Source organism: Amphiura filiformis, chromosome 17 (assembly GCF_039555335.1).
Source record: "Amphiura filiformis chromosome 17, Afil_fr2py, whole genome shotgun sequence".
Taxonomy (NCBI): domain Eukaryota; kingdom Metazoa; phylum Echinodermata; class Ophiuroidea; order Amphilepidida; family Amphiuridae; genus Amphiura; species Amphiura filiformis.
Window position 1 is genome coordinate 22,670,116 of NC_092644.1, and position 26,387 is coordinate 22,696,502.

Here is a 26,387-nt window from a genome sequence, read left to right on the forward strand (position 1 = left end):
TAAGGATGCAATTGTAATATTTCTCAATGTGCAATCGTAACATATTGTTCGTAAATAAATATCTTTGTATGCATGTATTTCTTGACAAGTTTATACCGTGCAGCGACGCATGGGCCCGGGGCTTGTCAAGCAATCGATCGACGTCACTAGGCATATGGCACTTTTGCGAGTCTGTTTACGGTACCATTGATTGAACCCACACCATACCCGGCGCTTTCCAGTAAGTCATTCAGTACATACTGGGTTGAAGAAGTCACACCTTATGTCAAGCAATCGATCCGATACGGGTATGTTCTGGGACTAATATATGCGTGCTACTGCCTAGTCACCGTGAGGCTACCATTGCATTGATTGAACCCATGTCACGCCCGGCGCCGGCGTACTAGTGGCAGCTAATACTGGGTGAAGAAAGGTGGCGAAAGTCAGCACAGCATATTTATCGCAATGCTGCTGCCAGGCATTTGTTTTGCTTGTGCGCATTTGTCTAAATATTTTTTTCCCATTAGTTTCATGTCAAAGAAGATCAATTCGGCAACATAAAGATGGGATAAAATTATAAATTATAAGCCATCAAATTTTTGGCCATATCAATATTAGGCCCTATATAAATTTTATAGGCCATAAATAATTTAACACTAAATTATATAGCTATTAATAAAGTACTAATAAGGTAACATAATTCTAATAATAATAATAATAATAATATAATAATATGATAATAATAATAATAATAATAATAATAATAATAATAATAATAATAATAATAATAATAATAATAATAATAATAATAATAATAATTATATAAAAATAATAAATAGGCCTAAAATAAAATAAAATAGAAATGAAACTAGAGGCAAATGGTGGTCATAGACCACAAACCTAGCTGGGGCATGTTGGTGTTGTGGAGGTATCTGACCCCTGCAAAATGTTCCAAAAATGTTCCCCTGTCATGAGGTTTGTTGTCACGAGTTTTGAGTCCTGTACTCCTCACAGATGTCCAGAAAATGCAATTCTAAGATTTGACCCAGATGACCTTTGACCAGACCCCTGCAAGATGTTCCATAATTCACCCCTGGTCATGAGTTGTCACCGAGTTTGAGCCCTGTACCTCTTACAGATGTCCAGATAACGCAATTCTAAGATTTGGCCCCAGAACTTAGTGATGTCTTTTGAGCTGACCCGTGCAAAATGTTCCAATATGTTCCCCAGGTCAATTGCAAATCCACAGTAGGGTTGCAAATATACCATATGTCACTCGGAGTGCGACAATTTGTACAGATAAATTTATCACAGGTATTTTTTTATTAATTTGACCATTCGTCTGCATATTACCAAATATAACCCATTTTGGGCTACCGTTTTTCTGCGAAGGTCATTTATGTCGACAAATTGTTCACAAATCCACAGTAGGGTTGCAAATATACCATATGTCACTCGAGTGCGACAATTTGTACAGATAAATTTATCACAGGTATTTTTCTATTAATTTGGCCATTCGTCTGCATATTACCAAAAATAACACATTTTGGGCCACCGTTTCTCCATGAACATCATTATGTCGACAAATTGTTCGCAAATCCACCACAGGTTTGCAAATATACCATACGTCACTCAGAGTGCGACAATGTGTACAGATAAATTTATCACAGGTATTTTTCTATTAATTTGACCATTCGTCTGCATATTACCAAATATAACCCATTTTGGGCTACCGTTTTTCTTTGAAGGTCATTTATGTCGACAAATTGTTTGCCAATCCACAGTAGGGTTGCAAATATACCATATGTCACTCGTAGTGTGACAATTTGTACAGATAAATTTATCACAGCTATTTTTCTATTAATTTGGCCATTCGTCTGCATATTACCAAAAATAACGCATTTTGGGCCACCTTTTCTCCGCGAACATCATTATGTCGCCAATTTGTTCGCAATTCCCCCACAGGGTTGCAAATATATACTATACGCCACTCGGAGTGCGACAATGTGTACAGATAAATTTATCACAGGTATTTTTTTTTTATTTTTACTATACATCTGCATATTATGAAATATAACACATTTTGGGCTACCGTTTCTCCGGGAATGTCATTTATGTTTACTAATTGTTCTCAAATCTACCGGTTACTTTTAAGGATATTAATACATGGCATAAAATGTGACAATTTATCAAAATAATTTTATAATGACGCTTTTATGGATATTTGCTAATACAATATACCGTACATCTGACATGTACATGGTATATTAGGTATGCTAGGTGAATTCAAATTTGCCATCAAACTGCACCATTTTATATATCAAATTAAAGCTCTTGAGCAGGGGTAGCGTTTTAGGGGGTCTTGGGGTCCAGGACTCCTTGATTTGGCAGGTCCCGTGATTTGGACCCCTTAATTTTGTACGCCTGTGTAGAATTAGATGCCTGGACCCCTTTATTTGCCAATTTGGACCCCTGGACTCAGCAGGTCACCGCTAACCCTGCTCTTGAGTAAACAAAGCCAAAACTGAAAACCTTTTTTTCATAGCACTTTCCGTAGCAAAGTTACATCTTGTCAAAGATTGACTTTCATCAAAAAGATTCAGCTAGCAAAATTCCCCAAAACGGCATTTCGGGGTGTTTCTAGATCTTAGTCTCATTATGATAGCAGCTTTTTTTTAATGGAACTGCTATCAAAATCCTCTAAAATTCCTTGTGCGATTGTCTTATCACCATAAAAAATCATATATTTGGGTCAAGTGAAGTATAGAAAACATATTTATGTAGGTTTCCTTCTTCGCCAGTTGTTTTAAATTTCTATGTAAATATGCACATAGATGAACTCCTGGATGGGGCAGCTTTAATTACCATGAGGCCACATTGATATGTAAATAGCGTATTGTTATTTAAATTTGTGCCCAGACGTATTGAGGGCGACAGTCATGTTACCCAGACGGAGAATGGCTGCATATGCCAGGCATGTCAATTTGCTGAGTGAAGGCTGATAATCACCTTTCTGTATAGGTAATAAGCTAGTATATTTCGTGTACCAGTTGGTTATAACAAAAAAATTAGTATCATATTAAATATATTAAATGTATAAACTTTGAAATTTACATGAATTTGAAAAGCAGAGCTTCAAATCTAGCTAAGTCAGGTGATGTGAAATTCTGCTGCGTGACCCCTCTGCGTGGTAGAATTATATTCATAAAACATTGAAGTTAACAGATATCATGGGCAGCCAACCACGATTTATCAGCATTTAAAATATATGTTAATTAACAAAGATAAATAATAAAGAGTACAAATGGCAATTAACTAGTAAACAAGCCTGAAATCTTAAAATGTTGCCACGTGATTTCCCTAACACATGATATTTCAACATGTGACCACTATTCAGATTTACCGTAAATATTTGGAGTATGCTTGCACATCATGCACATACACTGTGCATTTCTTTACCTCCTTATAAAATCAATAATTCATGCTGGGAGCCAAGTAACATTGTCTACTCAGTGCAGATTGGTATTTTATTTTACTTGAGAGCATAATAGAAATACATAAGACTTAATAAGGCGCCATGATGGAAGGTCAGGTCGGGTATCAAAGGTTATTATAACTTAAATACTACTTGTATTTCCCACATTGCCTCTGTCGCATATTTCCTTCATATTATTGCCAGCAAGTCCTAATTTTGACTTTGCAAATTGCAAAATGTCATTTCATATCAAATTAGTAGACTTTCTTTGAAAAAACATATCACTGGTGCCTGATGGGAATACCGTCCGCCATTTCATTAAACTGGATCGTTTTCGCCTGGTTTGTGCCCGAGATGTATTGGGGGCGCTATACTCTCATTGAATAGGCAAAGTTCGCAAAACTAACAACGTGTCGTTGTTATTAGCAAAACTCAATTAACATGATCCAAGGGGTCGAACATGAATTATTCATAACGAGCTATAACGGATCGATAACTGGCCTCACTTTCTAGCTAGTAAACCAGCTGAATTTTTCATCGATTTTGCCTTGCTAATAGAACAACCGTGAATTTAGTGTCACCCCCTTGATTTGCATTTTGTCGGCGAATTTGGCTGCCTACCAAATGTGTTAACTAAGGTTTGCCTGGGATGAGTACATCATCAGGTTGTAGTAAGCTACAAATTTCAAATGTTTGAGGACTTGTTCTCATTGCTTACCTGTGTTTTCACATCATATTTTGTGGTCAAAATGATTACAAATGTGTAATTTGCAATCATTTCCGACGGCTAAGTAAGATGGCCTTGAACAGGGATCTCTGATTTGAATGCACTGTAAGGCACACTAACCAGGGCCGTGACACTCGTATTCAATCCCTGTATATCAGTAAGCTTAAAGACGAAATACCTAGGGGAAACTGGGGAAAAGTGGAAAAAAATTTTGTCCAGCCCAAACAGGATTACGAAGCAAGGCAAGGCAAAACTTATTAAGGTTTACAAGATACATATTTGGTGCATACGCACCGATATGAACTCTCAGCGCCAATCAGGCCGTCTTCACGCACTAGAGGTAAAGTTTGACATATCAGATATCGCATACGACTCTGTGGTATATTTGGTTAACAAGATAGAGGGTTAAATGCACAAAGTGCTATATCTCATTAACCAATGATCCTACAGAGATGTGAGCACTGACTGTTTTGTTCTTTATGACCAGAGGAAAAGTTTGACATATCGCACGACTCTGTGGGATATTTGGTTAAAAAGATAGAGGGTTTGGTGCATAAAGTACCAAAAAGTGACTATATCTCATTAACCAATGATCCTACAGAGATGTGACCACTGACTTTTTTTTTTTTTATGACCAGAGGAAAAGTTTGACATATCGCACGACTCTGTGGGATATTTGGATAAAAAGATAGAGGGTTTGGTGCATAAAGTACAAAAAAGTGACTATATCTCATTAACCAATGATCCTACAGAGATGTGACCACTGACCTTTTTGTTCCTTATGACCAGAGGAAAAGTTTGACATATCGCACAACTCTGTGGGATATTTGGTTAAAATGATAGTGGGTTAAGTACACAAAGTACAAAAAGTCACTATATCTCATTAACCAATGATCCTACAGAGATGTGACCACTGACTTTTTCGTTCTTTATGACCAGAGGAAAAGTTTGACATATCGCACGACTCTGTGGGATATTTGGTTAAAAAGATAGAGGGGTAAGTACACAAAGTACAAAAAAGTGACTATATCTCATTAACCAATGATCCTACAGCGATGTGACCACTGACTTTTTTGTTCTTTATGACCAGAGGAAAAGTTTGACATATCGCACAACTCTGTGGGATATTTGGGCTATTTCATTATAAATGACAACATTGAGTCCCAAAAGGGGTCAAAATTCAAACTCATTTATTTCATGCAAATTCATTATCATTTCAAAATTCAGATGGTGTGTCAATAATTCTCAAAATATTAGAGCGTCAAACCCTCAGGAACCATTAAAAAAATTAAATTGAATTTTTGCTGTGTAAAACATAGCTGCCGTCTGGAGGGGACATTTTTTTAAACAATTTAATACACAACTTTGAAAGAGTATATGTAACCAACATTGGGTTCATACTTATTCATATTTAGTCTGTAATAATTGTTGTATGTTCCTTTACACTTCACTGTCTTAAATATGCCAGTTTCAATATAAAACAATTAGTAAATTGATACTAATCCAGATAAATGGTGCAAAATTACTACATATTTTTAAGGATAAACTTTATCTTCACATGAAAAATTCATGAAATAGTCATTTTGTCCTGCCCAATAGCTACACTGATGCATAAGTGAGTATTCTGCGTCAATCTGTTGTACTAGTCATGGAAAACCTATAATAAAAGACCCCTCCTGTGTCATTTGTTCTGGATAGGACACATTTTTGAACACATAATAAAGCATACCGGATTACCGGTACTTTAACTTTAGAAATAGCTGCATCAATATTATTGCATAAAAGATCCCCAGCATTTAAAATCCACTACAAACAGGGTTAATATTCTGGTTAAATTAGGAATATTGCAATTTTTAGCTAACCAAGTTCAATGCAGAATAATATCATATGTGTTCTCAACAACTGGACAATAATTTGAACACTAAAGTGGTTTGTAAGCATAATTTGCAATAAAATGCAAAAATTTCTTGTAGGTTTGGCTCTTTGAAATTTTTATTTTTAGTTTGTTTACCAATTCATGGAAATGACATAATTGTGCTGGAGAGGACATTTGTTAAATTGCAAACAGAATCGTGGATACAGGCTTGCAAAAATGCAACAAATACCAAATCATGTGCCACCTTGGTAGAAGGAAGACCACTCTTCCTCTACAAATTTCACATTCTATGATATAACCCTTCTTATTTCAACAATTAGTAATTAACTTCAGTTCTGGAGAGGACAAATTTTAACGCGGAACTGTGGTATCAAGAACAAGTGGTCTACTGTATGTAAAATAAATGAATTCCTCAATCAGTGCCCTGTCCCATCAATTGGTAATATAACACAGATTATACAGGTAGGGTAAGGGTTTATATTTCCTCTTTAATGTTAACAAAAATGGAGGCATGAATTGGAGAGGACACTCATTTTTTTATTTTACGCGAAATGCTAATTTTGCAAGTATATACGGAATTTTAACATTTTTGCACCAATTTTCACCATTCAACTTGCATGATGTTCCACACATATCATATTTTCATTGCAACAAGCACATTGCCATAGAATGTACCTAATTTTTCAAAGAATTAATTCAGAATACATGGGCAAAATGAAATGGGACTCCAAAATTGGGTTAAAATGTACCTTTTGGCAATTTTTTTATACAAAAAATAGACAGAATTCTGTAAAAATGCTCATGTAGCTTGTAGTTTGTGGCATACTTAGAATTAAGTTAATAACACTGCATTATTACCCTAATTATATCAACCAGATATGATAAAAGCCATTTTTGTGAACGTGTCATTTATAATGAAATAGCCCATTTGGTTAAAAAGATAGAGGGTTTGGTGCATAAAGTACAAAAAAGTGACTATATCTCATTAACCAATGATCCTACAGAGATGTGACCACTGACTTTTTTGTTCCTTATGACCAGAGGAAAAGTTTGACATATCGCACAACTCTGTTGGATATTTGGTTAAAAAGATAGAGGGTTTGGTGCATAAAGTACAAAAACATGTGCAATTTCACTTAGTTGCCAGCGGAAGAAAACGGGAAGATTACAGTGGTTTGTTGCCAGCGGAAGAACCCGAACGATTACAATACCTAGCTGGGGGGTGTAAACCCCCCAGCTAGGTAATAAAATAGGCCTAAGTAAAATAAAATAACAAATCAAAAACATAATGAATACCAATCTTCAGTCGAAGCACATTTAATATATTGTAATAATATAGGCCTATTAAATTCAATCGAACCGGAGAGTCCATCAACATCGGGTAAACATACTATTTGCTTTTGTACACGCTGGACTCAGTACCGGTACTGCAAACACAGACAATCAACACTAAACAGTCAACCAATACTATACAACATCCCACTGTACTGCCGGGAGTTGAAGCGATCGATCATCAATCAACAGCAGCACATTACCCGCGGTTTAAAAAGGGGGCGAAAGTGCACGGGTGCGAAATTGAAAGGGGGCGAAAGTGCACGGGTCCGAAATTGAAAGGGTGCGAACCGTCCTGTTTCCATGAATACAACAAGGTTTCCGAATTCATAGGGTATGATTTTTCCGACAGTAAAAAAGGTAAATTATGGTCTTATTTATCATGTTTATTCGGTAATTTTTTAAAAGAACACTTTTAAAGAAAGCAAATACATACCCGGAGGAGTTGATCATAAACAAGCTGTTAATCATTATGAATTCCTTATGTGTTTCAAGCAAAACATAAAATTCTTCCCCTCCCTGTAATGAAACTCTATGTCGATCAATATGACCACGTAAACTGGATCGATTAGACGCAGTAGTAAACATGGACGCGACCCGTCCTATGCTTTACTACAGGTGCTGAATAATTCATTAGCGTACTACATGAAAACCATCCGTTTACAGAAATTAAAGGTCGTGAAAACATAACAAAGTTTTTTTGCAACAAATTAAACCTTGCAGAGCCCATTAATAATAAATTAGACATATTTATAAAGTTTCCATGAATTTCTACCTCTCATATACAAAATTAGGAGATTTTTAAAGGAAAGACAGCAAATAAAACCAACATTTCTAAACAAAATCTCTAGAGGGCGCTATTACATCCGATGAAAGAGCAAATTTCGTGAAAATGGCTGCAATAAGTGGAAGTGGGGTGGATTGGGTAGCAGTACAAAAAGCTCTTGTTTCTGCTTCCCAAGGCTCCCACTCCACTTTTAGGAGTAGCGATGTACCGCTTCTTTTAGACACCATCTTAGAAAGGTATTTATAATATAATTTCATTCGCTACAATTGTAATATAAGTGGTGTAACATCAACAAACGGTAAGCTTATCTCGATCTCACTGATCTCAAGTCATGATCTCGATTGTCATGAATGTACACGATCATATTCTGTAATGATCATTTCAACAGGGCTGTCAACTCTCACTCATGACATTGGCCGTGAGTCTCACGCATTGGGTCACTTTCTCACGGTCTCACGCCGGAAACAGGACGGTTCGCACCCTTTCAATTTCGGACCCGTGCACTTTCGCCCCCTTTTTAAACCGCGGGTAATGTGCTGCTGTTGAGTGATGATGCACGATCGATCGCTTCAACTCCCGGCGGTACATACAGTGGGGTGTTGTATGTGTATAGTATTGGTTGACTGTTTAGTGTTGATTTAGGGATTCAATCATGTTGCATCGTTGTTCATCACCGTTTAACAACGATGCGGCCGCGTCGTTATGCCTGCCACTTCCACATACTTGTGCATAATACGGAAGGTCGATTTGTGCCCATAAATGTTTAGGCCTATGTTAAACTGTATGTTATACAAATTGTACAGCTATCATTTCTACCCTATGACGAACCGACATACCTGTAAATCAAATAGCCCACAAAAAACTGGTCATCGCTGGTATTTTTCATGAAGAAAAACGACACTTTTTTACGGAACATGTCCAAAACACGTCAGCTGACGTACAAGCCTCCCCACGCATGTACATAAACAAGCCGTGTTCATTGTTTAATTGTCACCTGCAGCTGTTCGCAAGAAAACTTTCTGCATAAAATTACCTGGGGTCGTTATCAGGCCTGAGACACACTGGCGCTAGTTTGAGGACAGTCTATGAGTTACTAATGTCGGCACATGCAGAAAATGCGTGATGGGTCGCCATTTTGTGACTCGTGCAAACTAACACAAACAAATTATTGGACTTAATAATCTTTTCAAGTTTTAATAAAGCGTGCATCTATCATGATAATATTACATTTTATTATTTTATTATTTGAATTACATAAGCTATGTCAATTTTGTGTCCATGTTAATTTTTATATGGATTTACCTGTGTTGATTTTAAACTGTTGTGAACGTGGAGCTACGCAAATTGCCCACCATGCAATGCGAATACACGGAAGCGATCCAGTTTAGGATGCATCGCAGTTCCTGTTGTGTAAACCAGGCGTAACACCCGATCGTGTGCACAGGATTTGTGCTGGAGGCTAGTTAATCGCGCACAACCAGTGCGCAGAAGAAGACCTTGATACTAGGCGGAGCTTACGTTTCACTAGAATGATTGACAGCTGTGAGTAAGTGAAATTCTGTTCTGTGATTGGTACAAAAATATGGTTCTCGTATAAATGAATATATTATCCATGGCTTCAAAATTAGGAACCGTTTCTTCCACAGAGCCCTATATAGGGCTCTATGGTCTCTACTCATCATACACGACCGTAGAAGATCTGGCCAGCATTTACGCTTGCCAATCAGGCTAGCTATTTGTATGGGCGTGGCCTCTCATCCTTTTTATTATCTCTGGTCTTGTCACGCTGGTAGATTCGCCCACCTGTGATTACTGACCTGGATCTGACAGAAGATTGTGGAATTTACGATTTTCAGCAGCAGGATTTTATGAAACTGCCAATATTTGTTAGTATTCTGAAGGATCGGTAATAATTAAAATATTTTTCATGGTGTCGGTAGTGCAAGTTGAAGTTAGTGAATTTGTGGTTTTGTATGTTATGTGCAAGAGTGTTTTCAGGAAGCGTAAATAGGCAGGCCGTTATGCTAAGCTCTCCATGTTATATGCAAGTTCGGTGACGAACTGGACACATCACACGGTAGTGTGATGTGTCCAACCTGATATACCGCGTCGTCTGCGTGGTTTACTTCAAGCTCTGCCCAAACGAAGTAACCCACGCAGACGGGCCGGACGCGAGTTGTTAAATGGTGATGAACAACGGTGAAACATGATCGAATCCCTTTCAACAACGAAAAGAAGCTAAAGATCGTATAATTCCCGATTATTTCACGAGGAATATCACTTAATCATTGCCACTCATCTTTACAAAAACTTCGACGATTTCTCTGTTGATATCAGTAATAAAACTAGGGCCTACAGAATAATACGGCAATGTTTAGCCGCTTCCTGAAAAATACTGAATGTTGATGGACTCTCCGGTTCGATTGAATTTAATAGGTCTATATTATTGCAATATATTAAATGTGCTTCGACTGAAGATTGGTATTCATTATGTTTTTGATTTGTTATTTTATTTTACTTAGGCCTATAGATTTATTATTTTTTTATATATTATTATTATTATTATTATCATTATCATTATCATTATCATTATTATTATTATTAGAATTATGTTACCTTATTAGTAGACTTTATTAATAGCTATATAATTTAGTGTTAAATTATTTATGGCCTACATGTATAAAATTTATACAGGGACTAATATTGATATGGCCAAAAATTTGATGGCTTATAATTCATAATTTTATCCCATCTTTATGTTGCCGAATTTAACAAAGACAAATGCGCACAACTCGGCACAAGCGAAACAAACGCCTGGCAATAGCTTTGCGATAATGCTGTGCTGACTTTCGCCACCTTTCTTCACCGTGAGTATTAGCTGCCACTAGTACGCGAAAGCGCCGGACGTGACATGGGTTCAATCAATGCAATGGTAGCCTACGGTGACTAGGCAGTAGCACGCATATATTCGATCCCAGAACATACCCGCATCGGATCGATTGCTTGACAAGTCTCCGGCCACGCGTCCGCGTGACTGTATACATAAGGTGTGATTTCTTCAACCCATTATGTAATGAATGACTTATGGCAAATTTCCCAAGTTTTTATACATATTATAATTAAAGGCTTAATGTACGATTTCCTTCAAATTTTAAATTTGTCATTATATACTCAAAATGCTGAAATAATACCAGTAATAATGATCGGGAATGGTTTCTGTCCATTTTGAGCTGAAATAACGAGGTAACGTGAAAGAAACACTGCTTGTTATTTTGGCCGTTTAACACGCAGTTCTATGGCATGTATGGACGGACATAAAGTCATAATTTCTTGAATTATGACTTTATGTCGAACTTTGCTCTGTTTATCTATACGGTGTGTCATAAGTCTGTTCCTCCCCCATAGGAAAACCATTTTAACATGCTTGAAATTAAACTTACACAATTAATTTGATATTAATTTGTTACTGGTTATTGTTTTGTATTTTAAATGTCACTTAGCAATTTATTTGAAGTTGTTGTCTTTTTATGGTCGATAACCTCCGAAAGTCTGCAAACCTCTGTTATTGTTGTTTTTCCATTGAAAATCAAGGTTTGCACACCTTTAAATCTGTCATAACATACAAAATTAGCTCTAAAATTCTAGAACAACGGCCGACATATTTTTTCGCTGCAATGAGCCTTAAGGTTCATTGCAGCTAGTAGCCCAAAGGCAAATAAACAGAGGGGGTACTTCTATATTGAGGTTATGCTCCAGGGGAAGTTGGAATATAGGCGGAACGGACTTTCGACACACGGTATACAAACACAACAAATTTGGCTGAATCCATTTAGGTCAAAGTTGTGACATGTGTAAACATTACAAATATGCAAAAAAATCAGGTTTGAAAAAAATTAACCAAATGCACATTATAAGATCGTACATTATGGCTTTAATAATTAAATATAAATTTATTATTATTACTATTTATTATTATTACCGTACTATTTTTATCATTGAATTCTAATTATTTCATTATTTTTGGTAAGCCTGCTGCTAAAATATCTGGCCTGTAATATATTTTGACAAAAAAAAATTGTTCCTCTATTTTGTTTTAAAATATCCTTTCTTTCCTAACTTCCTTCCCGGGTTTATCATGACTTAATAAGTGCATGCCCGACGGCCCAGTACTATAAACATACTACGCCGCATCGCCGGGAGTTCAAGCAATCGATCGTGCATCAATCAACAGCATGACACCAGCACAATACCCGCGGTATAAAAAGGGGGCGAAAGTGCACGGGTGCGAAATAGAAAGGGGGCGAAAGTGCACGGGTCCAAAATTGAAAGGGTGCGAACCGTCCAGCATCCCTCACGCCAAGGTAGTATAATCTCACGCCTAGGTAGTAAATCTCACGCAAAAAGCTGGAAAATGAGTAAAATCTCACGCATCATCAAAAATAATTTGTTGTCCCTACCTCCCCCTTTTTTTTAGATTCTCAAGGGCCATGGCTCAAATAATCACGGGTCAAAATGAACATTGTAGTCGGCAAATCCCGGTATGCCTCTGGCTCTGTCTCACGCCAAGCAATTCCAAAAAGTTGACAGCCCTGATTTTAATTTCACTGTCAAACAATGACAATGTCAATTGTCATCATCAATATCGAGGACCATGATATCAGATATCATACGTTTATGAGCTCATGTTTATGTACAGGTATGCTATACATGTACGTTGATTTATCTGGCTGTATCAATGAAAATATTACAGCTCAGTTCCTGTCATGCCTGTAGCTAGCTCGTTCACGTAACAGTTCCGTTGTCCCCTGGCCTACTAAACGTAGATTGCATGGCGATCGGTAGTGCCGTACTATTACGCTGTCTTTCCTATTCGGCGAGGATGACGATTTTGACCTCCTCATCTGTTTACAAACAGAGAGGTAGTCAAAAGACCGTTTGTCCAAACACTCAAGTATCAGAAGGATGGTCCACAATTATAGCGTGATTCACGTAACATGAATAGGGATTTAAAAGCTGTCAAGTAGAACCATGTTTACCGATAGCTTCACATTCTAGGCTAGAGTCCATTGCATTCAAAATCTAGTTGGATTCGCTGAAGCATGACACTGTGTAAAGCAATGGAAGTTCAGAAGTAAACACAGCCGATCACGACAGGCCATTGCATCAAAAATGTTGCTATTAAGGGCTGGGGTATGAGCGTTTGGACAGTATTTATTTTGGGACATCAGAGCACATCAGACATATCGAATTGCATTCTGAATACGAAGAATGTCATTCTGATATCAAATAATTTTGATTTTTGAAATTCGCAATTTAATACACATTTTATGGCAAATCATTAAAATTTATATTTTGATATTTAACAGTACTTGAAGTAAACTTTATAAATCTGATGATTTATACTTAAAGTGTATGTAGGTGGGATGAAAAGCCGACGATCAATTGAAAATTTTGACCTTTCAGTATTGAAGATATGGATTTTTTCCCAAAACACCAAAAAAAATTAGGTCTTTTTGGGAAAAAATCCATATCTTCAATATGAAAGGTCAAAATTTTCAATTGACCGTCGGCTTTTCCTCCCTGCTACATACACTTTAAGAATATATCATTAGATTTATATAATTACCGAGGACTGTTATATATCAAAAATTTGAAAAATATCAAATTTTTATAATTTGTCATAAAATTTGTATTATATTGTGATTTTCAAAAATGAAAATTATTTGATATCAGAAAGACATGCTTCGTATTCAGAATGCAATCTGGATAGGTCCGAGGTGCTCTCATGTCCCACAAAAAATACTGTCGAAAGCATAATAAACGCTCATTTTAGATCCCTTAAAATTACACTTCAGCAAAATTTTAGAGTGTCCAAAATAGGCAAATCTTGCTCAAAAGATACAGTTGACTCGTCAAAATAACTTACATCCAAACTTATATGCTTTTATGTGTTGTCATCATCAAGCAGGCCCTCAAATTTCACACCCTAAACACTGACCTGGGGCAGGTGAAAATACCAACCCTAATCACTGAGCAGATGGGGACCCTTTTCACTGACCAGTTGCCTTTAGACACCCTTTTCACTGACCTACCATAAAAAGGTACCCTTTCCACTGATTTACTAAGAAAAAGAAGTTTAAACAGCCACTTTCATGGATTAATTAATTAGAACAATTATATTGTTAACATTGGTAAAAATGCTGTACAATAAAAATAGCCTTCATAATTATCCTTTAAAATTCATACCCTTAAACGCTGACTTGCTGTTGCTAAAAGTATACCCTTTTCCCCAAAATAGCATAAAATAGGTATTCGCAGTCCGCGCAGACCGCGACTATGCATGAAAAAAGTGCCCTTTCCCATGGATTTCTGTTCGGTGATGACAACACATGTATACTATGTATTGAGTGGCCCCCCCCCCGGACTGATGTTACAATCGCGTCCATCAAGATTGCGTAAATATGCGAGCAAACCAGTGCATCCACAGCCTTTGTGTAAGCATGCGCAAAACACACACAATATATTGTGTGTGTTTTGCACATAAAGACTGCACAAAAAGTAACAAAGCTGTTATGAATAGGCCTATAGCGTCAGACAAGGGTGAAAATAAGAGAGCTTGAACCAGGGGCCACTTCGGCAAAAAAAGTGGCCCCTGGTTTACCAAGATTGTAAGAAACCAGGGGCCATTTCCAATTACCAAGGGATCAATAAAAATAAAGATATGCTGATAGTGCTGGATGGGTTAAATAAGCACTATTTGCTTTAAAATTTGATATGTATGGTTCACTATCAAGGGGGCTAGTTTTGTGAGAAAAGTGTCCCCTGGTCAACTACAAATGAGATGGAACCAGGGGCCATTGCAGAGTTTCTGGGGGCCAAACCGTGCAGGCCTCCAGAAAATTTTCTGCTGTCTGGGAACTTAATGACAAGTGCTGGAAATTTTCTGTGAAATAACTGAAATAGGCCTATGTGCGCGTAGCGGACATCACAAGCGCGAAGTCCTAACGGCCGGAGTTTAGATGGGTTTAGATGCTCTCTCGTGCAATGTGAGCCTTATTTTGGAACAGTTTTCTATAAAAAATTACATCCTTTTTCACAAAAAAACACAACTTAAAATTTCAAAGTTTTACTGTCAAAACTCACAAATTTCCAACAATGTTGTCATTTTTTTTGTCGTAAGTTATAGTACATGTATATAGTATATGATTGATACCGGGTATAATCACATCTAGGGCTCAACCGATTATTGGATGTCGGTAAAAAAAATGCAAAAAACAATTTTTTATTTATTTTTTAACATTTTTTTAGAAGTATTCTGCAACTTTGAAGAACCACTGGACCTATTCTGAAGGGCTAGGATTATTCACAGATAATTTGAAAAAAAAAATGGAAAAAAATTACAGTTTGTTATCCTTAATATGCAAACCATTAACTTGTGTTTACCTCTTCATCACATATTATAAATGCAAGGAAAACCAATGCATCTATAATATGTGATAGATGAAGAAATAAACATTAGTTAATGGTTTGCATATATTTTTTTTTTTTTTTTTTAATTAAATGTGAATCATCCTGATTTTTATTTATAGGTCCAGTGGTTCTCTTATGTCGCCGAAAACTTTGGGAAAAAAATTTTTTTTTTTTTTTTTTTTTTTTGCAATTTTTTTTTCTGTGACCTTTCTGGGAACGCCGTTCCCGCGTTCCCGCGGTTTTTGGAGGCCTGGCCAAACGGCTCCCGTCTCCCGCTTAATTTCACCCTTGGCGTCAGAACTAACTATTGTGTTCACAATATTTCAACATAGATAGAAGGATGATTTATTTACGCGCATTTTGATACCCCATTTGTCCAATTTTGTTCAATATTTACAGTGCAGTGTTTTAAAAGAAAAATACCCAAATTTAAAAGTTGCAGCTATATGTATTGATTTGAACTCACCGCTAAGATAAAAAGAATGTTTTACGTGCCACAATGCTTGCGTAATAACCATTGATCGCTGCATGTAAACTGCAACTTTTAAATTCGGGTATTTGTCTGTAAAGCACTATTGTGTTGTTTATATTGAGCGACATTTTTTGGTGTCCTTAAAATTTGCGGTTTGGGGTAAAATTAGGCTGTAAGGGCACTTAACCTAACCCTTTCGCAACTATTTTTGTTTTTATGCTCCACCGGAGGTATTATATTTCCTGGTTGTCCGTCCATCTGTCTGTCCGTCCGAGCTTGCAAGTGCAATTTCTATGAACTGGTAAGGCGTATAGTGATGCAATTTGGTGGAGGGGTGGCAATTGGTAGTCTCCAAATTTTAGCATGTTTTTTTTGCAAAATATGCTAAATAAGTACCTAATTTGCATAATTTATGCATATCAAGCCAAATAACCTTTTGCGCACAGATTATCTGGAGATCTGTACGAGTTACAGTGATGAAACTTGGCGGAGAGTAGCACAGCCAGAGGTTCTTGACCTGATTTGCTTTTCAGCATAAATTATGCATAATCACAAGGTCATTGTGAGGTCATTTGGGATCATCCGAGGTCAAATCGCATATATTGTTGCAGGTTCATGTAATTTGGTGGGAACGACCACATTAAGAAGACAAAAATGTCAAGGTCATTTTGGGGTCATCCAAGGTCATCCGAGTTCAAATCGCCATATATTTTCGCAGGTTCATGAAATTTTGTGGGGACGACCACAGAAACAAGGCAAAAATTTCAAGGTCATTTTGGGGTCATCTGGGGTCAAATTGACATAGACTGCTGCAGGTTCATGAAATTTGGTGGGAAGTTGGGAACGGCCACCTGAGTGAGGCAAATAATGTGAAGGTCATTTTGGGGTCAAGTGAAATTGCATTGGTTAAAATGATGGGCGTCAAGGTGGAGGCATCATGACCGGCGCTTTGCGTCGAGAACCGCACAGGTCGAGAACGGCAAAATTCTAGTGTAAGTTAAAATCATACTAGAGACAATCATCAATCATCCATATTCTGGTCATACATGTATGTCATAAGTTGCTTTGAAAAAGTTACACTTGAGAGAAAAGTCACCGATGCTGATTCAAATGAACATACTTAATTATATTTCATTCATTCAAAGTAAACATTACATGTATGTATAATTCAAAAAGCTGACTCTATAAGAATACAATATTAACTTTAATCCAGGGTGTGTATGAATTATATAGGGTGTAACTATAACATAGAAAAAAAAGTTTAAAAAATACAAACCAGTCTTCCAATTATCCCACATAAAAATATATATACAGGATGGCCAAAATCATGTATTAAATAATGGTAAATAGGGGTTTAATTAATTGACACTTAAAGGCCCATTCAGTGATTTGCTCATCTGGACGATCGTAAAAATCATCAAAATTCAGATTTTGGTACCTTTGTCATTGTCAAAGATGTGCTAACATAGCCTGCGAGTGGTTCAGCCGTAAGCCATGTATTTAAGACAAATAAGACATTTTACATGAATTTGTACTTTAGATACTGACAGTATCTAAATTAGCTACGTGTATTTGAATGGGGCTTTAACTTTGTCAGTACTGCTGTTTTCTTCGTTTTTTGCCAAATTTGTCATTACAAAAATACCAAATGACAATTTGAATGACTTATCCTTCACTTTTAAGCAATTAATAAACAATTTTAATTTTTTTACACTTGTGCTGGGATCACTGAATGGGTCTTTAATTAATCATTTATTTAGATCTTTGGTTACAAATAATGTTTCATCAGTTTAATGTATTATACCTGTAAATTTTGAGACACCATCTTTTCCAGTTATGACACTTTAAAGTAGGCACTGTTTTGACCGATTTTATGCGCAAACTCTATACATTGTAGATGGGGGAATTGTGTGTATACTCTATCATGGGTGATTAACACTAATTAGCACTTGAGTTAAACAATTAATTAATGAGATCTTTTGTTATAAATGATATTTCATTAGTTAAATGTGTTATTGATTGTACTACCTGTGCATGTTGAGACCCCCAAGAGTTGAACTTTTCCGGATTTAACTTTTTTAAAAAGGCATAATTTTGACCAATTTTTGTGTTAACTCTATGGCTGCACCGGGTTATCCCAGGAGGGAAAAAATTGGGAGCAAAAAAATTTGCTCTCCTTGCTTCTATTAAAATGTAGGAATACACGATACTGTCGATACATTAAGTTAGCCCAACCAAATTGGATATTGTAAGAAAAAATTGTATGAGTCAGTGCATTGAATCGAAGAGTACAGTGTGACTCAGGGACTGTCTTTTGAGGAGCGCATTAAATAGCTCTTCTGGATCATTCAAGGAGAGCATTTACAATAGAATGTAAAGAGAGAATGGTCAAATAAGGGTAAAGTCAAAAATAATGGCACCGTTTGGTTTTTGATGCCTGCTATGCAATGAAAAAGACCAGCACTTGTTTTTTAATCATGCACTGTAAAAAATACAAGTTGCAAAGTGTTGCATGGGTTTTCATGGCATTTTGTGAAGTGTCTGCTATTATTAAGTACCAAATTCTTTCATATTAGTCGCTTAATAGTCTATTTAGGAACATGTGAAGACTATATGGTGCGAAAAATAAAATATGTTCCAAAAATCACTTCTCGCCAGATTGTGTAGCATTGTAAGGTTGTGATGACAGTAATAATTTGTTTCAGTCTGTTTAAAGTAAAAGCAACATTTGGGCCAAACTTGGAAAAAATTAAACTTGCATGATATCAAAACCGTTTTCTTTTTAGAGCGGGTTGAAAAGAGAAATTCCATCTCGTCAGGAGTGTTACATCAGAATTCAACTTGATTTTGTTCATACACCAAGTTGGCAATATTCATACATTACTTTTTATTTTATTAGTGCATTGGGATAGGAACTCAAAAACAAGAAAAATATTTGCCATTGCTTGAACATGTTTGCTACAGCTATCTAAATAGTCAATGTCAGGAGTGTTACACAGAATTAAATAATTGGCAATAATTCAAATTTCTGAAGAAATTACCAGTCTGTTGGTGTCCTTTTAGCCCTGAAAATATATTCCTGAAGCCAAACTGCTGTATCATGATGCCAATCATGATGTAAAGACCTTCATATTCAAGAAATATGTACATAAAAACATGGTTTTCATAGCTCGACCAAAATGTTCCCCTCCTGACCATCAATTGTAAGTAATAGGTTCAACAATAAAATTGAACTAATGTAATTCAATTTTTTGCCCCTTTTTGAGATAGCCATAGATAGTGTCGCCAAAAAATTACAAAAACTACTTTAGAAAATGTGATTTGCAAATTTATATATTTGAGGCTATACAGTTACTGTAGCAAAGTGTCAGGAGTGTTACAAAAACATGCAAGCTGGGCTCGAAAAACAAAAATGAACGTAAATCACCTAAATTCTGTGCCTTTTTTGAGAGGGCCATAGATGTTGTCAACAAAAAATTACAAAGACTGTTTTAGAAAATGTAGTTTATAAATATTTCAGGCCATACAGGTAGTGTACAGTGTCAGGAGTGTTACACAATAGCACTACTTAGATAGATCCTTACATCAATTTGAAGAACAATGTGATGCTAAAAACTTCAACACAGTTTTTTGCACATCATATTGCATGATATAAACTTAAACAGAAAATAATTCAAGATGTTTCTTTTGACAAATGAAAACTTTTGTTCCTGATTTCCACAAATTTTTAGGTGTTTAAATGAAAATTTTAATTTTTTTTCCAAAACTTTGTTTCAATGTGAAAAATTCTACATGACTATTTTAGTTTAGTGTCTAAGTAATTAATTAAAACTCAAAGAATTACATATTTGCATAATTTTGTCAAAATATAACAAGGAATGACATGGGGTCTTTTGTGTTATATTTCTGAAGATTTTTGACTACTTTTGCCAATAAACCAGTTGAAAAAATATGTTTAGTAATATTACTGAAGTAATTTTTTTTTTTTCTTGAATTTAGATATGTTTTGCTTACAATAAGACAACAATTACATTTCTGAACACTGTTTGTAATTTTGACACTTTTGTCACACTTTGGTGCCATTATTTCTGATTATACCCATAAGGAGAGCTAAAAATCACTCTCCGATATCAGAGTAATCTCGCTCTCCTCAAAAGGCAGTCCCTGGTGACCAGGGGCGTCGCTAGACCAATATGATTCGGGGGTGTACAGTATGGTTTGCCGACGGAAATTTTTTGTAATTTGTTGACCCACAATTTTTTTAGCCAGGACGGCGCTCAGAAATCTAAAAAGTGGGGGGGTGTAGGGGAGTCAAAAATTTTTTTTAACTAGTAACTACTATACCATTCACAGTAGGTCTGTTACGTTATAACAACACAATTACGTAACACATGATTAATCTGTTATATGGCTCTCACAATTTGCCGACAATCACACATACCTTTGACTACATTTGCCGACAGCACATGATTTTGCCGACAGCAGTCAAATTTTGCCGACAAAATTCTGTATTGGGGGGGTGTCACACCCCCCATACCCCCCCTCTAGCGACGGCCCTGCTGGTGACTGTGATTTACAATATTTCAGGGCTCCAAAATAAACACAAGCTAAGAAGGGTGATTTGCCAAGATAACAAAACACCTCTGTAAAACATTGTCAATAGAAAAATATACACAAGGGGCTAGGGACTTCTTTTGGTAGAATCTGTAAGCGATAGCCACTGTAAGGCCGTATAAAATTAAATGATAAAAAAAGGGAGGTGTGGTTTTTTTTTCTTCAGTGTAAAATTGGCTTTATTAGTAATTTTCAGCATTTTCCAACAGCTTTTAGGAAAACAAGGAATACCACAAAAAGACTTGAAAGTTATCCTTGTTCTTTTTAGAACTTATTTAGCTGTGATAAAGTTTACTTCAGCATTCCAAAGTCTTAAAATTGTTTTAATCTGACAACTTGTCAAGAACTAAAATTTAATTTTATACGGCAAAACCAAAGAAGTATTTTGAGCCAATAGTTTACAGAATATTAAAACACATGAATGTTGCAGATTAAAGGCATCATACATATCAGGGTGGGACCTAATTGCTTCTTTCCCGTCTTTGATCAGATATGATTTAGGTATAAGAAATTACAGAGCGATTAACTGCAGTGAAGTACCACATTTCCTGTGATTTATGAACTTTAATATTAAAGGACATAGGCCTAGCATGTGTATTTTTTTTTATTGCAACTGGCAAAGATTCTCAAAATTTTCTTGCAGACATTCTATTTATAATGTTCCATTAGTTTGAAAAATAAATGCACAGCTATTTGATAGTCGGATTTATACAGCAAAAATGCAAATTTTTTTCAGAATTATGAAAATTTCATGATTTAGCGTTTTTGTATACAGTGTCCATTAGGCTATTCCAGTTAAAATCCGTACACCCCTATGGAAGACATGACCTTAATCTTCAACACAGTGAGTGTGAATTTCAAATGGGTTACCTATGGGGTGACTCCATTTGAAATCTACGCACCTCTGTGTGTGAGATAAAGTTCATGTAACTTCTATAGGGTGCATGCATGGATTTCATCTGGAATAGCCCATGGACTGGGTGGAATAAAATGTTGTCATCAGACTTGATAGAATTAGAGTTTGATGCCAGAATGAACCAGATATTGTCTCATTCCTAAATGGCATCTACATGTAGTCAATTACCTTCATAGAGAAATGTTGACCTCAAGTCAGGGAGTATGAGTATGAGTTTTTTTTAGAAGCAGATCAGCTTTATACTAGGGACCTGTTCTGCAATTTCAACTTTAGTGGAAAGCTTTAGATTGTATAAGTTTATGACAGCTAAAGCCTCATAAGATTGATTGTGAACATATTGCTTAGTAGTAGTAAAATAGTGTCACATGTTGCTCCGAAACTTGAACAGGAACTAAATGTACTCCCAATCAGTACATGTACATTATACAGGTAAAAGCAGGCTGTTAAAGCCCTGTGCACTTTGATCCACAGCCATGACCCCTCCCAACTTACTCTAAAAAGTTTGAGATTTTATACCAGCAGAATCCTACATGTAGGTGCACAAACGTGACATATGTGTGCACAAACTTTTTTTGCAGAATCGGTTGTTTGACAAAGACATTGTAGAATATTTATTTTCCGTCTGTTCACACACGGAAATTACAACACAGTAGCTTATGGGGCATTGCAATACATGCAACTGTGTGTAATTTGCATCACAAATTCAATGTCCAAATCAACAGAAATTTTGGAATGCCCTTTTAAATATTTATATTTGCACACATGAATATACATTTTGCTATTAAATTATCTGAGCCAAAATATTTTCATGCCTGCAGATTTAAATGCTTTTCTTATCAATTAAGTTTTTCAGGAAATTAACTAATTTTGCGCAAATTTCAAAGGTTCTTTTTTCAATCACAAAAAAATTTGCAGCAAAAATATTGTGACTTATTCTGCAATGCCTACAGGAAATCAGGAAGTTATCAATTTTGCTGAGTTGTAATGTTATTGCCAATTTATTAGTGATGAATAATACTTGCATGACTACAGGGAATAGACGGAGTTGAAGTCTCTTGATAACTTGTTATTAATTTATACTTCTTTTAATTGATAATACACTTAATTAAGACAATCAGGTTCTTTTTAATGTGCACATCAGTGAATTCCCAACTTACAAGAGTAAATTCTAAAAAGAACACTGCAGATGGCAGGCTCACAATGAAAAGTGTGTTTGTGAAGTAGCTACAATCCCAGTCATAATTGTTCGAACACTTTAACATGGGTACTTCAAATATGCCCCCATTCCCCCGATCAATATTGGTAGTTGCTTTTTTGGTCATGCACCCCTAGAGACATCCAACATTGATTGGTGGGGCAGGGGGAGGGTTGTAGTAGTAGAGAAGGGTTCAGTCTTCGCACCAAAGAAATCAAAATGTTAATATGTCAAATATAACAGAAATACTGTTTCAAACAGTCCTAGTTTGACGCAAGTGTTCTAACTATTTATGTCCGGGATTGTAGGTGATTTGACTAATTTGTCTTATAATACTACATTGTATAGCTATATATGAGATTTATCTTTTATTAGTAGTTGAACTATCTAGAGTCATTTTGTAAAATATATTCTAGCAGATATAATTATTTCCTCAGAAAAAAGTTAAATTGCTACCAAAATAGAGAGGGAAAAATTACCACTTTACTTGAAGTTCAAGGAAGATGCCCCTTCCACACAGGGAGTGTTAATTTCAAATGGGGTTACCTAAATGAGTGGCTCCATTTAAAATCTACACCCCCTGTGTAGGAGATTAAGGTCATGTCTTCCATAGGGGGTGTATTGAGGATTTCAACTGAAATAGACTAATTATAAAGCATAGCTTTGATTTGGATGGTGTATGAAATGCAACCTAACCCTAACGCTACCAGGGGCTACAAAGGCTACAGCATAAAGCGACTGCAAGCGCAAGTACCCCATATGATACGATTGCATATCATCCAAAAACACATACAGATTACAGGCACACAAAGTTTAGCTGGCCAAGGTACACACTTGCGGCGTGCTATCCCCGTTCATCCCTGGTTCAAAACCAGACTGGAGAAAATAGCTTTTCTCTCCATCTTCTTTCTTCCCTCCCTTCTTTTATTCCCCTTCGCCAGTAAATTGGGCTAACAGACATTATAATTATGTTCCTGTTAGTAAAATTAAAAGGCACCAATTAATACTTTATTATCACAAAATGTAATTTTAATTTTGTTGCTTCTTGTTTCATTGCAGTGAACGAGATATCTCAGATCATCATGACAAATATGAAAACTTCTATTCCTGTTTTGTGGCCCTGTCAGCTCACTATATTACAGACCACTCATCATTGTGTAAGTGTGTGTACCAAATATCATATGACATAGCAAATGTTTGATTTTTATTCTGGTGCGTCTTCAGATATCACATTACCGGTGCAGCCGGTCAATGTGTGAAAACTACAGTACTGGTGTGCAGCCAGTCACTGTGTGAAATTGGTCAAGCTTTCATCAGATGTGGCTCTGACTTCATCAGGATGTGGCTCTAACTTCATCAGTCCTGATGAAGTCAGAGCCATATCTGACGAAAGCTTGACCAATTTCACACAGCGACTGGCTGCACCAGTACTGTACTTTCACACATTGACAGGCTGCACCGGTAATGTGATATCCGACGGCGCACCCGAATAAAAATCAGTTGTTATGGAATCACATCATGAAAGCCTATCTACTTAATAGTAAATGTTACATCTACAAAATTAAAATTATACTCTTTCCAGTACCAGCCTTTTGTTCAATTCCAAGAAAGGTATAAAAATATCAACAATATGTTCAAACTAAATGAATTGTTCAATTGCAAAGAAAGTGGAATATGGAAAACATTGATCATTGAGTTTGTGGCCAAAAGCAGATGAGACAATGAGCATAATTTGTTATTTATCATTCGCTAAATCTTCGCTAAAGAAGAGGGAATTGTATTGGGGCAGACAGCAGTTAATAATTTACTTATAAAATTTTTCTTCTTTTTCCAGTGTCCAAGTCAATGGTTGGCAATGTGGGGACAGTTTGTCACACACTCATGGATTTTTGCCTACAGAGAATGCTCAAATACAAGGAGGCATGCTCAGTGTCACAGGTAAGGATCAATGATATTGATGTAATTATAGGTAAATTAGGTAATGCTTGGCCAAGCTCGAACATACCTATTGTGTCCATAGCATACCTAGCGTGTAAGATGCAGACACACAATTTTCTGGACTGCATTATATGTGTATGTGTGTGTTTATCGTGGAGCAACAAGCATGCCCAGTGTTCAAGCTTGGCCAACCTAATTAGTAAACAGAGAATGCATGGATGCGTGCTCAGTGTCACCAGTGAAGATCAAAAACAATTGTCAAACAACAAAATGTATCTGAATAAACAAAATTATGACAATGATGGGAGAATGTTTTTGTTTGTTTATTTGTTTGTGTTATGTTTTTAGATATCTTTAGGCATTTAGTTATAATATTATTCTTCATCATAGGAAATCAAATTTCATTTTTGTAGTGCTAAAATTTCAAGATTCACAGAAATTTGAAATTGAAAAAAAAATGATAAGATTAATAAATTGCAGCAAATAAATTTGTTTTCATTAATTTCTCTTTCTACTGAAATACAAGTTATTTTCATCTTTACAATATCCATCTCCTTTGCAGAGAAACTTGATGTCCTTGATAGAAGGTCTGTGCACAGGTACAGGGCAATTACAACGTTCTAGTATAGTCACCCTGACTGCTATGCTAAAAACAGCACAGATGCCTCCATCAACTAAACCTGAAACACCTCCTGGTAAGTTCTTAAGTAGGTCAGCAATGGGTTTACATTTGAAATACAAGACGAGTTTGCTTAAATTAATACAAAGCTCAGTATGTCTATTGACCTTTCAAAATTCATGTAAGTTTTGTAATTGGTATTTATGTGTATCACTTTGTGGAGTGATTCAGTAGAGGTGAAGGTACCTTGTATTATTTATAAAACACAAAAAACAGCATTTATCCATGCTTTCTGCATACTCTCATCCCAGAAAGTGCGCCACAGGTCGATATGCTACCAAGCCCCTAAGGGCAGTGCAAGACTGCAAGTTGGCCTCAATGCTGATTGTAACAGACAACAGGCCTGGGCTGATCCCCTGCTCTTTACGAAAAGGCCTGCAACATTTACATGTCCAGATATTGCTTGTCTGGAACATGGGACCATCATTTTATTTGACTTTCCAAACCACGACACGCTATATGCACCCATTGTGGTGTCTGTACGTTTAGGCCTACAATTAGTGGGATAGAGGAGAAGTCAGAAAGCTCATGATCTTACAACCTCCCGACATGATACAGCCAGTGTTTGAAGCCGAGGTTTTCACTGGCCTGATTGGCTCTCTTTTCACCTCCCCCATTTTATTTGTTTTGATGTTTGTTGTTGTTGTGATATGGAAATAAAGTTGAACTGAAACTTGCAGTGTGCTGTCTTTGCAGTCTATATGAGAAATTAATCCAACTACTCATTCATTGTTTGTATTGTAGAAGAAGAGAAGGAGAAGACGTTGGTGAAAGTCAGTGAGAGCAAGGCAGTGACACAGGCAACATTCTTACGCCAACTAATGTCAGCCTTCAGTGATTCCTCTCCTAGATACGCAGCTTCAGCAGCAAAAGCACATGCAGAGAAAGAATCACAGGTAAGTCAACAGTCACCTATTCCAATTAAAA

The 26,387-nt window shown here is 36.3% G+C and overlaps 2 protein-coding genes across 2 annotated transcripts in view; one reads left to right on the forward strand and one right to left on the reverse strand.

Moving 5' to 3' along the window:
* The window catches only part of LOC140137479 (AP-3 complex subunit mu-2-like), a 30,235-nt gene extending 22,257 nt beyond the window's left edge, over positions 1-7,978 (reverse strand). The window contains exon 1 of the mRNA XM_072159191.1: positions 7,826-7,978. Within this exon, the coding sequence (XP_072015292.1) occupies positions 7,826-7,977 (152 nt within the window). The 5' untranslated portion in view covers position 7,978. The remainder of the gene's footprint in view (positions 1-7,825) is intronic.
* A 270-nt stretch (positions 7,979-8,248) lies between these two features.
* Positions 8,249-26,387, forward strand: part of LOC140137484 (E3 ubiquitin-protein ligase UBR4-like) — a 194,859-nt gene continuing 176,720 nt past the window's right edge. The window contains 5 exon segments of the mRNA XM_072159195.1: positions 8,249-8,412; positions 23,903-24,000; positions 24,678-24,781; positions 25,344-25,476; positions 26,205-26,356. Coding sequence (XP_072015296.1) covers positions 8,282-8,412; positions 23,903-24,000; positions 24,678-24,781; positions 25,344-25,476; positions 26,205-26,356 — 618 coding nt within the window. The 5' untranslated portion in view covers positions 8,249-8,281.